Source organism: Vipera berus (genome assembly GCF_964194415.1).
Source record: "Vipera berus genome assembly, chromosome: 2".
NCBI lineage: Eukaryota > Metazoa > Chordata > Lepidosauria > Squamata > Viperidae > Vipera > Vipera berus.
The window spans coordinates 16,913,965-16,927,907 of record NC_138203.1 but is presented as its reverse complement, the minus strand read 5'-3'; the positions used below and the strand labels follow the sequence as shown (position 1 = coordinate 16,927,907).

The window sequence follows — 13,943 nt, the reverse complement described above, 5'->3', positions numbered from 1 at the left end:
AACATCCCAGCTTTTGTCCAACAGAGGTTTCACATTATTATATAACATTATTGTTGAGGTGTGAACTACTATAATAAGTAGAACAGCTCCAAAGAAAATCCTTCCTTTTTATTTTTATTTTATTTATTTTTTTATTCCATTTATATCCCGCCCTTCTCCGAAGACTCAGGGCGGCTTACAAGCTTAGCAGTAGCCTTCATTCTATGTATATGCCTGCATATTAGGGCTTTCACACACACCCCAAGCGGCATTATTACAAAGTCAGCTTAATATTAAGAGCCTTGGTGGAGCAGTGGGCTAATGCCTCCTTAAGTAACACCAGCTGCCTGCAATTATTGCAGGTTCGCATCCCACCAGGCTCAAGGTTGACTCAGCCTTCCATCCTTCCGAGGTAGGTAAAATGAGGACCCAGATTGTTGGGGGCAATTAAGCTGACTTTGTAATAATGCCGCTTGGGGTGTGTGTGAAAACCCTAATAAGCAGGCATATACATAGAATGAAGGCTACTGCTAAGCTTGTAAGCCGCCCTGAGTCTTCGGAGAAGGGCGGGATATAAATGCAATAAAAATAAAAATAAAATAAAATAATTGCCCCCAACAATCTGGATCCTCATTTTACCTACCTCGGAAGGATGGAAGGCTGAGTCAACCTTGAGCCTGGTGGGATGCGAACCTGCACTAATTGCAGGCAGCTGGTGTTACTTAAGGAGGCATTAGCCCACTGCTCCACCAAGGCTTTGTTTATTGAAACTCCACACTTTCTGTTTATTCTTAGGTGGCTTATCTATATACAGGTTTTCTTTAATGACTCTTAGTGTTACTAATGTAGCAAATACGTTTGAGGTCCTTATGGCAGTGCTTGGGTAAACAGTCATATATGTTATTGTGATGGAGGATAGGAGCCTGTGGGACCTGCCATCTTTGCAGCAGAACATCTGTAGGATGAAGTTTATTGAAGTTGGGGGAGAGGTTGAGATAAGGATTTGATTTAAGTTCTGGGTTCCTTGCAGAAGAAAAGATGGTTCCAGAGCTGTTGTATTTCGGAGAGCTTGTCCAGCAAGCAGTTCCTCTGGCTATTTTATTAAGATTTAAGATTTTAAGATTTATTGAGATTTTTATACCGCCCTTCTCCCAAAGGGACTCAGGGCGGTTCACAGGGCATAAATATAAACAACAGTACAAACATTAAAAGATAATTAAATTAATGCCCAAGTTAAAACCAGAATAATAAAACAAACCTATAAAAAACCCAAGTACCCCCATCAGGCCAGACCCGCTAGTTCGAATAAATGGGTCTTCAACCCGCGACGGAAGGATCGGAGGTCTGATGCCATCCGGAGCTCAACCGGCAGTTGGTTCCATAACGCCGGAGCACCCACAGAGAAGGCCCTCCCCCTGGGGGCCACCAGTCGACATTCCCTGACAGGAGGCACCCTGAGGAGGCCCTCTCTGTGGGCGCGCACAGGGCGGAGGGGAGTCGACGCCGGCAGCAGGTGGTCCTCGAGGTATCGCGGACCCATGCCATGTAGGGACTTAAAGATCATAACCAAAACCTTGAACCTTACCCGGAAGACAACTGGTAACCAATGCAGCTCACGGAGCAAAGGTGTAACATGGGAGTACCGGGAAACTCCCAAGACAACTCTCGCGGCCGCATTCTGTACCAGTTGGAGCCTCCGAGTAGTCTTCAAGGGAAGTCCCATGTAGAGAGCGTTACAGTAGTCTAGGCGAGAGGTCACGAGCGCATGAGTGACCGTACACAAGGCCTCCCGGTCCAGATAGGGCCGCAACTGGCGCACCAGGCGAACCTGGGCAAAAGCCCCCCTAGTCACGGCCACTATGTGATCCTCCAAAGTGAGTCGTGAATCTAGGAGGACTCCCAAGTTGCGAGCCCTATCCACAGGGGGTAAAAGCTCACCCCCCATAGAAAGAGGTGGAACATCCCAGGTGTCTCGGGAAGCCGGAATGTACAGCCACTCAGTCTTGTCAGGGTTGAGTTGAAGTCTGTTCCTCCCCATCCAGACCCGAACCGCCTCCAGGCAACGGGACATCACAGCAAGGGCATCACTGGGGTGGTTTGGGGTCGAAATAAAAAGTTGGGTATCATCAGCATATTGATGATACCCAACTCCAAAACCACGAATGATCTCACCCAGCGGTTTCATATAGATGTTGAACAGGAGAGGCGAGAGGACCGACCCCTGAGGAACTCCACAAGCGAGAGTCCTAGGGGTCGACCTCTGCCCCCCTGCCAACACCGACTGCGAGCGTCCCAGGAGATAGGAGGAGAACCACTGAAAAACCGTGCCTCCCACTCCCAATCCCCTGAGACGCTGCAGCAGGATACCATGGTCGATGGTATCGAAAGCCGCCGAGAGGTCTAATAGGACTAGGACAGAGGAATACCCCCTATCCCGAGCCCTCCAGAGATCATTCACCAGAGCGACCAATGCCGTCTCCGTGCTGTGCCCGGGCCTGAAACCCGATTGGTAAGGGTCCAGATAATCCGCTTCATCCAGGACCAGAGGGAGCTGATGCGCCACCACACTCTCAACAACCTTCGCAAGAAAGCGAAGGTTGGAGACTGGACGAAAGTTGTTCAATACAGCTGGGTCCAAGGCAGGCTTCTTGAGGAGAGGTCTCACCACCGCCTCCTTCAAGATGGTGGGGAAACAACCCTCACTCAAAGAAGCAGATATAACCGCCTGGAGCCAGCCTCGTGTCCTCTCCCTAGCTGCATAAACCAGCCAAGAAGGGCACGGGTCCAATAAACATGTGGTGGAACTCAGCTTCCCCATAATCCTGTCCACTTCATCAGGGGTCACAGAATCAAACTCCTCCCAGATAACATTGACAAGACCGCCCGTGTCCTGATCGTCAGACTCTGCCCAGCTGGAGTCCAAACCGGTCCGAATCCGAGCGATTTTATCCGACAGATGTTGACCAAACTCCTCGGCACGACCCTGCAAGGGATCCTCCCTCACCTCCTGATTAAGAAGGGAGCGAGTCACCCTAAACAAGGCGGCCGGGCGATTATCTGCGGACGCGATGAGGGTGGAGAAGTAATTACACCTCGCCTCCCTCATCGCTGCGAGATAAGACCTAATGTAGGTTCTTAACCGCAATCGGTCGGGTTCAGATCGGCTGGACCTCCAGCAGCTCTCTAGGCCCCGTTTCCGACGCTTCATCTCCCGGAGCTCCGCGGAGAACCATGGAGCTCGCTGGGATCTGCGCCGGGTCAGGGGCCGCAAGGGTACAACCCGGTCGAGTGCCTCAGTGGCTGCCCTTTCCCAGGCTTCCACTAAGGCATCCGCCGAGCTGTGAGCAATGGAGGCAGGTGGAGACCCCAGCGCCGCTTGGAATCTCTCAGGATCCATTAGGCGTCTGGGGCGGTACCATCTAGTTGGCTCCGTACCTCCACGGCGGGGGGTGGCAAAATGGAAGACCAGCCGCAGGAGGTGATGATCGGTCCATGACAGGGGCATAATAAATGGAAAGCCCCCACCAAGATCATCCAACCACCGTCCAGATAAGAAAATCAGGTCAAGGGTGTGGCCTCCCCCATGAGTTGGCTCAGAAATTACCTGCGTCAGGTCCATGGCCGTCATGGAAGCCATGAACTCCCGAGCAAGCTCAGATGAACCTCCCAGGGATGGTAGGTTGACGTCTCCCAAAACTATAAGTTTGGGGAACTCAACCACCAACCCTGAGAGGACATCGAGCAGCTCGGGCAGGGCTGCCGCTACGCGACTAGGCGAGATGTACACGAGCAGCAAGCCCAACTGCGCCCCAGAGCCAAATCTCATGAAGAGAGACTCACACCCGACTATCTGAGGAACGGTGGTCTCCCGCGGACATAAGGTCTCCCTAACGATCACCGCCACACCCCCACCCCTACCCTGAGCTCGAGGCTGGTGCAGCACCCGGAAGCCTGGTGGGCAAAGATCAACCAAAGGGACCCCACCCTCTGGGCCCAACCAAGTCTCCGTGATGCAAGCCAGGTCCGCATGCTCACCCTCAACTAAATCCCTAATAAGGGGAGCCTTGTTGACCACGGACCTGGCATTCAAGTACACCAGCCGGAGCTCAGGAGGCTGCACATCATCGCTCCCGGAACCTCGGGAAAGAGGCAGAGGGTCGGAGCGCCCCACCGCTTGCAAATAGCGGAGCCGGCGCTCCCGGTAACGATATGGCCCCCTGTCTATCCGCCTGCTGCCATTCCCCATCGTGGGAATTGGTAATCCCACGACCCGCTCATGAGCCCCGGAGACAACGACCCCTCGTTCTCCCCCCGCGCGGTCAGACCCAAGTCTGGCCTGAACTATGGTTGATTGGCCGCCCCCCAAAGCCAGACAACCCCTATCTCCCACCCCCCTCCCCAACCCCGTAAAAAATTTTGATAAAAACAAAATCAGGGGCCTCTTATTACATTTATGTTGACGGCCCCTACCCCTGCCCAGCCATCTCTCAGAGACCCAAAACTCGGGCCCTTCATCGAGGTTAGAATTTAAAGAGGCGGGTCGCACCCAGGCGAGGGGGGCACCCCTGAGGGCGAGCAAGTCCGTGCTGGTATATTGTCGCATGTTAGTCCAGCAAGTCCAGAATAGGTAGTCCTGGAGATGATCAAGTCCATAGGAGGGTCGAAGGCCGGAAAAGAAAATATCTGGATCCACACCCAGCTGCACTGCCACTTAGCTGGGTGCCCCAGTAAACAGGTCCCCCCCGCCCTCTCACGGCAAGTATACTAGTTTCAGAGTGCTTTATGGATATAGTCAGAGAGCATGTATTGTCTTTTCCTTCCAAGAGGGCGAATTTTATGCCGTGGAAAATAAGTGAGGATTTTCTGAGCAGTGATTTCACAAAGAGAATTGGGGGAGGAGAGAGAGCAGGGGAAAGGAAAGGAAAAGAAAGGAAAAGGGAGAAGGGAATGCTAATACTCCCTGCCAGCTTCCCGCAAAGAGTCAAATTCAACCCACATTTTTTTTATTTAGGAACTATCTCTGAAATGATGACCCAGTGGGACAAGGGTTGGCTAGTAAATTGTATTATGTGACTTGCAGTCTTGAATGCTGAACATGCGAGTGTGGGTACCATTTGCTATACAGAAATACTGCTGTCTCCTGGAAATACATATATAAAAAATCACATTCTCCCCCATTCGATTCAGAGTAATACAGCTGCGGTTTTTCCAGCACTCTAGTCAGATTGGGAAGATGAGTTTTCCTCTGAAGTTTTCAACAATTGCTGGATCTTAAGCAACCTAAGCAACTCATAGAAACAGTTTTAAATAATATTGTGTACAAAAGCACAAACACTGTCATTTTGTCCCTGCGTATTTTTGTGTTGCAAATTTTAAAAGGTGGCCCTGGTTATTTAGTCTTGGGAAATCCAGCCACAAAGCTCTTGCTAGAGCTTTCAATTGTAATGGATCGATTCAAATGGAAAAGTCCCTGCTTCGATGTCAAATATCCTAATTGTGCCCATAGTAATTTTTTTTTAAACTTGATCACTTGCCTTTTTTGGGAGAAAATGAATGATAAAATCTAGGGATGAAGCTGAAAGCCAGGAAAGCAAAATGCCACACCGTTGGGTGATAATGATAACATAGATAATGAAAAACTTGGTGTAGCTTAAATTGCTTTTAATTTTTTCCAGTGTGTAACTTTTCTCACAAACTCACTGGGACTTTTAAACTATTTACGTCTTGAGATTTTTTTAAAAAAATTACATATTTACATCTACAAATCAAAACAATTTCCTTGAAATCATTTTTCTCCATGTTTTTATTACCCTGATTATAAATTTTCATAGAGTCATTAAAACTTATGGAAAGTGCATGAAATTCCCTCAGATTAATGACTTGATAAATGATCACATTCTTGCACAATAGCAGTATGTTGCATTACAGAAAGTGTAATTATCATCATACAATAGCATAACAAACAGTGCTTATTTTAAAAGTTCAGGTGCATTAAATGGCTTCTCTAATGTGAGCGTCCTTGACTCTCTTTCCAGAAATTCCATGGGGGAAACTCTGCGGCTAGTCAGTGGCATTCAGCACCACCCAGGGTCATCTGGTGGGGTCTACGAAAGCACCCAGCATTTCAATGATATTAAGGAACATCTCCATGTCGTAAAGAGGGATATTGAGCATTTAGTCCAGAGGAACATGGTATCTATTGCTATTTTTGTCCTACCTTTTTTTTTGCGGGGGGGGAGGTACCCCCCAAAGTCAACATGACGGCTGAGACTGCAAAACCCTGCCCCCTTTTAATTGTAAAAATGGCAGAGGACTGCAATTACATGGTTGCAGTTATGTCTTGACTTTTCCGAACTCCTCTGCGGATGCTCCAGTCAGTCTGTTCACTGTGTCCCAAATGCTTCCCTATGTTGGAATCTGAGAAAGGGCTTCCATATAAAATGGTCAGATGAAGTCTTAACATTTTTATTCATCAGTATTCAGATAGTAAAACTCCACTCTTCAAATGGCAATACGTTTGAGAGAATATTTGAATTATTTTTTTCCATGGAGGAGACCTAAACTTCCAAAGTCCAGGGACCGCCCCAGAACCTCTCCAATATAGCCAATCCTCACTTAACATCCATTTGTTTAGCAACCATTTGAAGTAGAATGAAAGGACTTGCCATTGCAATCAGTCCTCAAAAGTTCCTGTTATTAAAAAATGCCCACGATAGCATAAATTTGGGCCAACCTGCCAGGCCCAAATGACCATAGCCACACAGGAAGACTTCAATCAACCATTTTATTGCTCAAGCCTATAACACAGGAATCTTCTCAAACTGATGGTTTATACCTGGATAAAACAAGATAACATTTAGTGGCTTTCAGTGTGTGGGGGGTAGACTTCACCCTCTTGTACCCACATAGGAGTTCCAAACTAATTCCCCATTTGACTCCTCCCTGGCTTGGCCAATCTCCCGCCAACATCCTTCACTTACGACCGCATTTGGTTATCTGCCTACCTGCTTCTGCCAACTACTCCTGCCATCCAGCTATACCATATTGCACTCTACTATTGTAACACTCAGAACCTTTCGCACAACCTTCTTTTGCTCCACTGCAAACAGGACCTCTCTTGCCTGCTGGCCAGGGCCTCCATTTGCACCTCACCAAAGGCCTCCTTTCACAAGAGAAGGCCCTGAATGGAAGGGCATTTCATTTGTACCAGTGCGGTCCCTTCTAGCACATTGGAGAAGTCCCTGGTTGCACTAGCGCAAAAGAAGGCCACATGAAAGAACGGTACAGTGTGTGGCACACAGTGCAGCGGGCACAGTGGTGATGGGAAGAGGTGGGCAGAGCTGGCAGCAGTGGGTAAGCAGGCAGCGAAAACAACAAAGATGGTGGGAGACAGGTGGATGGAGGAGTTGAAATGAAGGGAGAATGGTTTGGATCCAGGTTAATCCTTGCTTTGGCTTCACTTGGTGACAGCAACTGGGATTGCTGGAACTGCCACTGCTAAGCTGAGTAGTCTCATGGGGTTTTGCTTAACGACCATGTCACTTAGTGATGGGATTGCCATCCCAGTTAGGTTCGTGAAATGAAGACGACCTGTATTTGATGTTAACTTACAATTTGTAATCTACCAGAAGGGACTATTCACCTCAGTATTTAATGATTTTAAATTAAAGCTTTATTCCGGCCTTAAGCATTTCTTTGCCTGGTCTGTGCTTGGAATATGGTCCTTATCGCATCACTCAAAAGGCTTTGGCCTGAAAAAAAAAAGCTGTCCAAAACAATTTCATGGCTTTTATGGGTTTTCTGTGGTAAATCTATTAAATCTTTTTGACCTACTGAGGCGCGTGTCTGCAACTTGATAAATTGGCATCTTTAAATGATTTTGGGCCAGAGACAGAATCTCACATACAGTAATAGGGCAAGGACTGAGGTTTATTATCTGCTGCTACATCTCCTTATAGCTGCCCTTTCCTGGCCTTGAACACTGATAAAGCAAATTCTCCACAAACAGCTTTTTCTTGGGGAAAAGGAAGGCAGCAGTGTTGAGCGGCAGCAATAATACTAGAGAAGGGGCAACAGGGAATCGGCACTATAGTTTGGACTAGTGCAGGGGTAGGCAACCTCGGCTCTTTTATGACTCATGGACTTCAACTCCCAGAATTCCTGAGTCAGCTGACTCAGGAATTCTGGGAGTTGAAGTCCATGAGTGATAAAAGAACCAAGGTTGCCTACCCCTGCACTAGTGTATAGTTTACAGTGCACAGTTTAAACCAGCTTGGTCTTATGATTAAAGCACCAGGCTAGAGACCAGGGACCTGTGAGTTCTAGTCCTGCCTTAGGCATAAGAACCGGCTGGGTGACTGGGCCAGTCACTCACTCTCAGCCCAACCCACCTCAAACGGTTTTCATGTGGAAAATAGGAAGAGGAACAAAATATTAGGTACGTTCGCCACCTGTGAGTTATTTGTAACAATAATAAAGGGATAAAAATAAATAAATACAATACAGTGGTACTCCAAAAGTACCGCCTGGGCTTTTTTTTCATGGGGTTTTTAAAACACACAAACACACACGACATGTTTTTAAAGCATGCGTGCACAGCCATCAAAATGATTTTGAGTACACTCATAGGTTTGGCTTGTTGAAAAATCGTATCGTCGTCTTGTTTGTTTTTCAGCCATCGAATGAAAAACCTAAATGTCCAGAGTTGCCACAGTTTCCATCATGTTTATCCACAACACACTTCTTTATATTTGTAGCAATCCAGACGCTACTCTTTATTGGTTACATCATGTACAGGTAAGTGTCGACTTGGGCACATGTTGCAGACTGGCTCAGAAATGAACCTGTCCGTTCTGGGCAAACACTAAAAATTTACGAGGCACATAAAACTAAATTTTAAGAAACACACAGAGACACCAGTGGATTTAAGATGCTGGTCCTCGGCACAAACGTACTTTTGCCATTATGTTTGTGGAGTTTTTGCTATATAATTTTTTTTTAGGAATTTTCAAAAGTGCGTTTGTTTGTTTTTTGTTTTTTTAAAAAAAGATCTTGCACGCTTCAGCTGTGTTTTTGAAATTGGCATTCAGAAGGGTATAGAAAAAGGGACAGGGTAGACAAGATTTTGAGCCCAGTCTTTTGCTGTCATGGAAATGCAATAAGTGTTTGCATTTCTCCCTCCCCTCCTCTCCTTTCTTGAGTCTTAAATATGGAGTCAAAGTTGGGAGGGGCTCCGGATTGGGGAGGGTTGAACTGAATAAGCTGACATTGGATCCAAGGGGGTCTGGGTAAAAGACCTGGTGATGAAGCAAATCTTTCTTAACATAGCTTTCACTATAATATTGTTATGTGGATAAAACCGAGAGGACAAAATATTAAATAAGTTGCCTAGCACTCCTTGAGGAGAGATTGCAGTAGAAATGTGTAATGCAAGATCTGTGGGGTCCTTGGTGCTCTCTGAGCTTGGCTGTTTTCTTACAGATACTTCATTACCCAAGTAGGTAACTTAGTTGTATAATAAAACATCTGCAAGAAAACAAATCAAGCTCTGGGAGCACCAAGGACCCCACAATTCATCCCTCAGCTACAAATACTCTCTTCCACCGGCAACCAAATGAGTTTTTGCAAACACCTGCAGGGAAAAATTAAGCACCATCTTTTCCTATCCCTTTTGTGAGTTATTTCCCTTCTGTAACATAAAGCAGATAGAGTGTGTTCCTTCTTTGTCGCATCGCACTCGTGTCTTAAGCATCGAGGTGCTTCCGGGTTGAAAGCATTAGCTGTTGTCCAGGGGGCACCCAGTTGGGAGCTCTTTTCATGTCCCCGGCAGGAGCTGGAACGAAGGACAGGAGCTCACCCTGTTCTACAGCAGCACTCAGGTCTCGAACGCAGGCTTGCTAACCTCCAACCCAGCGTCCTACCCATGTGAACCGCTGTGCTCTTAGCCTTCTACAGCAGTCTAATTATTAGTTTCTCACTACAAGGTATTTTGTGGGAAATAATATTGGTCTGAGTGGCTCGGCTTCTGTCAGCCACTTCACTGTGATCTGAAGTAATTGTTAATCTTATTTCAGTAGATAGCCTAAGTTGGTTCGGAGGCCTTGGAAGACTGTAGTGAGCTTAATTATTTCAGATTAAAGTACTAAAAAGGCCACGTTCAGCCCAAGAAGCTTATGGAGGGGCTGCCCGGCCTCCTCCTCCGAATTCAGAGCATTTTCTGGTTCTGAAAGAGTCACTGCCTTATTGAGACAGACAAAAAGCTTTCTAAAGTCAGTTGAGCTAATGGATTTATCTGTCTGTTGTTCTCTGCAGGAGTCAACAAGAAGCAGCAGCCAAGAAGTTCTTTTGATGGCCTCTCTGTTGTGCATTCCAGAGGTGCATGGAAAGCATTGCACTAGTTGGAGAGGAGGGAAGGGATCCTTAGTGTTGAAAATGCTTCAGTATTTTAAATTATTGAGTTCTTTTTTAATCAAGTACCGTGAATTATGGATTGCGATGTTATAAAATGGACAGATTCCAAGGCAGAAAAGAGGTACATTCTGTCTTTGAGTATCCAGGAGAGATGGGTCGATGGGGGGGAACCCTTTACTTCATTGTCAAAATACATCCCAAGTAAGGTCTTGGCCCAGGAGTATTTCTCACACTTATTTTTACATTCTTATTTGGGGAGATCATGGAAGGCAGAAAGTCTTGCTGTATAATATTTGTTGTATGTCTAAGAGAAGAGGGGAAGCAGGCAGGCAAGCAGGCATTGAGGTTCTGAAACCGCATTCCCCTTTTAGAGCTATAAGAGTTTACAAAATAAAAATAAAAATCATGTAACCTTGTGGACAGCATTAGATGAGCCGAGTTAGATATTGCCAATTCAACTTAAAAAAAATAGCCCTGTTGAAGTATGGAATGAGGAAGTTTGTAGAACAGCTCAATTCTTAATGATGAAATTTTTCTGTATAGAAAAGGGTAGGCGGAAACGAGCTCTTTTTAGCGTGTTTTGATACAGTTATTTGTATTCATTGTATTCACATCGATCATAACTTTTGTAAAAGTGTTTTTTAAACTCTCTTCAACGAAGAGATCCTAGCTTGCATGATCTTGAAAGTCATCTGACTTGGGAGAATATGAGACAGCAGTGATCTTCAAAATGTATCATTGAATGTTAAAAATCAAACCAACCTTGCATTGTGTTCTTCAAAGTGGTGTGGTCCTCTCCAAAGCCAGGGATATTGTGTGTACACACTGATGGCATTGTTAAAAAAAAATAACTCAGGCTTGTTCTGCTTTTGTTGAACCAGTATTGTTTTTCATCTCAAGTATTCTTAAGTCTTAGCCACTAATTATGTAATCCTTCTTAAGGTTGTTCCAGAACAGCAAATGTGATTTTACTCTGCCTTGCATTTTGCCTGTATAGTATTGACTTGAAACTTCATTTTTACGTACGTAGAAATCCTAATAGAATAGCTTTCCCATATTGCCAAGTGCTCAGATTCCTCTGAACTTAAAATATTAAAAGGTGAGCAATGTTCACTGTATCCAGTATTACATATTTTGAAGGCATTGTTTGCAGTTTTGAGAAACAGAACAAATCTATGCAATTCTCTCCCTTTAAAGATATTGGCAGCGTTTTGTTAGGATTTATAAACAGGACGTTTTCCACCAAGTTTTGAAAAACAAGCAACTAAAGAATACCTTCCTACAACTCACAGTTGAGGACAAATAAGCAGACTTATTTTTCTCAACTCAAATCATTCTATTTCACACCAGCAAATATTTTTACAGGTGCCTTGGACAAATTGAAACCAAATGTATGTTGTAAAAGTGGTGTAGTAAATCAAGGGTCTGTGCGATTAGAGTTTTCATGAAAGAAGACACTGCTTGCTTTTGTGCAGAAAAAAGTGGATTCTGTTGCATTATTTTTCTTTGGAATATGCTTGGATCATGATGCCAATCTTGTAGATAAACATCTATATTTTCTTTCAACACAACGTGAATCTACCCAGCTGAGAATTAAAATATTGAAGCAATCGGTGGTATTGTATCTTGCGTTCAGAGGGTAAAATACAGTAAAGCTGTACTCAGAAACGTTGTTAGACTTGAGTTAATATCCCAACAGTAATTACCGGTAGTTCCCCAGCAAGTGGACAGATTTCAATATAAGGTCCCTGAAGTCCTCACAAATACATGAAATGCACGTACTTGTGAAAGGTTATTACAACATAACTTGCATTTTCACACATGTATAGTTCCGTGTATGGACGCGGTGGCTCAGTGGGTTGGGACGCTGAGCTTGTCGATCAGAAGGTCGGCAGTTTGGCGGGTCGAATCCCGAGTGCTGCATAACAGAGTGAGCGCCTGTTACTTGTCCCAGCTTTTGCCAACCTAGCAGTTCGTAAAAATGCAAGTAGAAGAATAGGGACCACTACAGTGGGAAGGTAACAGCGTTCTGTGTGCCTTTGGCGCCTAGTCATGCCGGCCACATGACCACGGAAACGTCCTCGGACAAGCGCTGGCTCTTCGGCTTTGAAATGGAGATGAGCACCGACCCCTAGAGTTGGAAATAAGTCTTATTGCTATTGCTATAAGGCAGGGGTGACAAACTCGCCGCGTCACATGTCATAATGTATCGTGACTTTTTTCCCCTTGCCAGAGCTGGGTTGGGTGCGGCTTCCTTGTGACGCATCCGGCCCATGGACCGGCAGTTTGACACTCCTGCTATAAGGCATCAGGCTAGAAACCAAGAGACTTTGACTTCTAATCTTTCCTTGGGTACTGATCCAATCTGGTGATTTTGTGCCAGTCACCCTGAAGAAGGAGGAGACAATGGCAAACCAGTTCTAAAAAAATTCTTGCCAAGAAAACTGCAGGGACATGTCCAGGCAGATGCTAGGAGCCGGGACAAGCCAAAAGTGTCTCTGCGTGCACACACATCACACAAATGCCAATAATTGCAGAATTCTCTAACTGGAAGTACAGTTCATCCACTGGTGAGATGCAGTTTTTTATAGAAACTTTGGAAATGTAATTGCCAATTACTGTATGTTTTTGAAGAGCACTGTTCTGTTTGTGTGTTGAAAATATGTTGAGAAAATACAGAGAAGGGCAACAAAGATGATTAGGGGACTAGAAGCTAAAACATAAACGGTTGCAGGAACTGGGTATGTCTAGTTTAATGAAAAGAATGACTAGGGATGACATGATAGCAGTTTTCCAATATTTAGGGGGCTGCCACAAACAAGAGGGGGGAGTCAACCTATTCTCCAAAGCACCTGAAGGCAGAATGAGAAGCAAAGGATTGTTCCAACTAATTAAGGAGAGAATTAACCTAGAACTGAGGAGAAATTTCTTGACAATTACAATTAATGAGTGCAGCAGATTGCCTTTAGAAATTATGAGTGCTCCAACACTGGAGGTTTTTAAGAAGAGATTGGACAGTCATTCGTCTGAAATGGCATAGGATCTCCTGCTTGATCAGGGGGTTGGACTAGAAGACCTCCAAGATCCCTTCCAACTCTGTTGTTCTGTTGTTTCCAAATTAAAACATCTAAATAAATCAAAAATTGATTTGATTTGATTGACTTTTATTTGAAGTTATTCTTAGGAAAACGTTTGGTGATTTTTATACGGTAATTTTGCAATGGCGTGTGCTGATGACGAAAGGAAGACCATTAACTTAGTCTAGATTATTCTATGTCTAATCCCCCTCCTACAAATTAAAGGATGGTAACATTCTACCACGATTCTGGAAAAAAAAATCCAACTGAGATTTGATTTCTTCAGGCTGAGGGTTTCTACATATGCTGGCATGTGATATATCTAGCTGAGGGGCAATTTAGATCAGCTCAATTAAAAACAATGGGAAGTTGATATGCTGCAACAGTGCCAACTTTCATTTTTAATTAAGAGAATGCTTCTGGATTCCAGAATTAGTAGAAAGTAAAGAAATACAAATAGCTACATCAAGTGTTTTG

General features: G+C 45.0%; 1 protein-coding gene across 1 annotated transcript in view; it reads left to right on the top strand.

Annotated features, from left to right (window-relative positions):
• Positions 1-13,541, top strand: part of LMAN1 (lectin, mannose binding 1) — a 29,658-nt gene extending 16,117 nt beyond the window's left edge. The window contains exons 11-13 of the mRNA XM_081320245.1: positions 6,015-6,171; positions 8,654-8,775; positions 10,291-13,541. Of these exons, the coding sequence (XP_081176371.1) occupies positions 6,015-6,171; positions 8,654-8,775; positions 10,291-10,327 (316 nt within the window). The 3' untranslated portion in view covers positions 10,328-13,541. The remainder of the gene's footprint in view (positions 1-6,014; positions 6,172-8,653; positions 8,776-10,290) is intronic.
• The last annotated feature ends 402 nt before the right edge of the window (positions 13,542-13,943 follow it).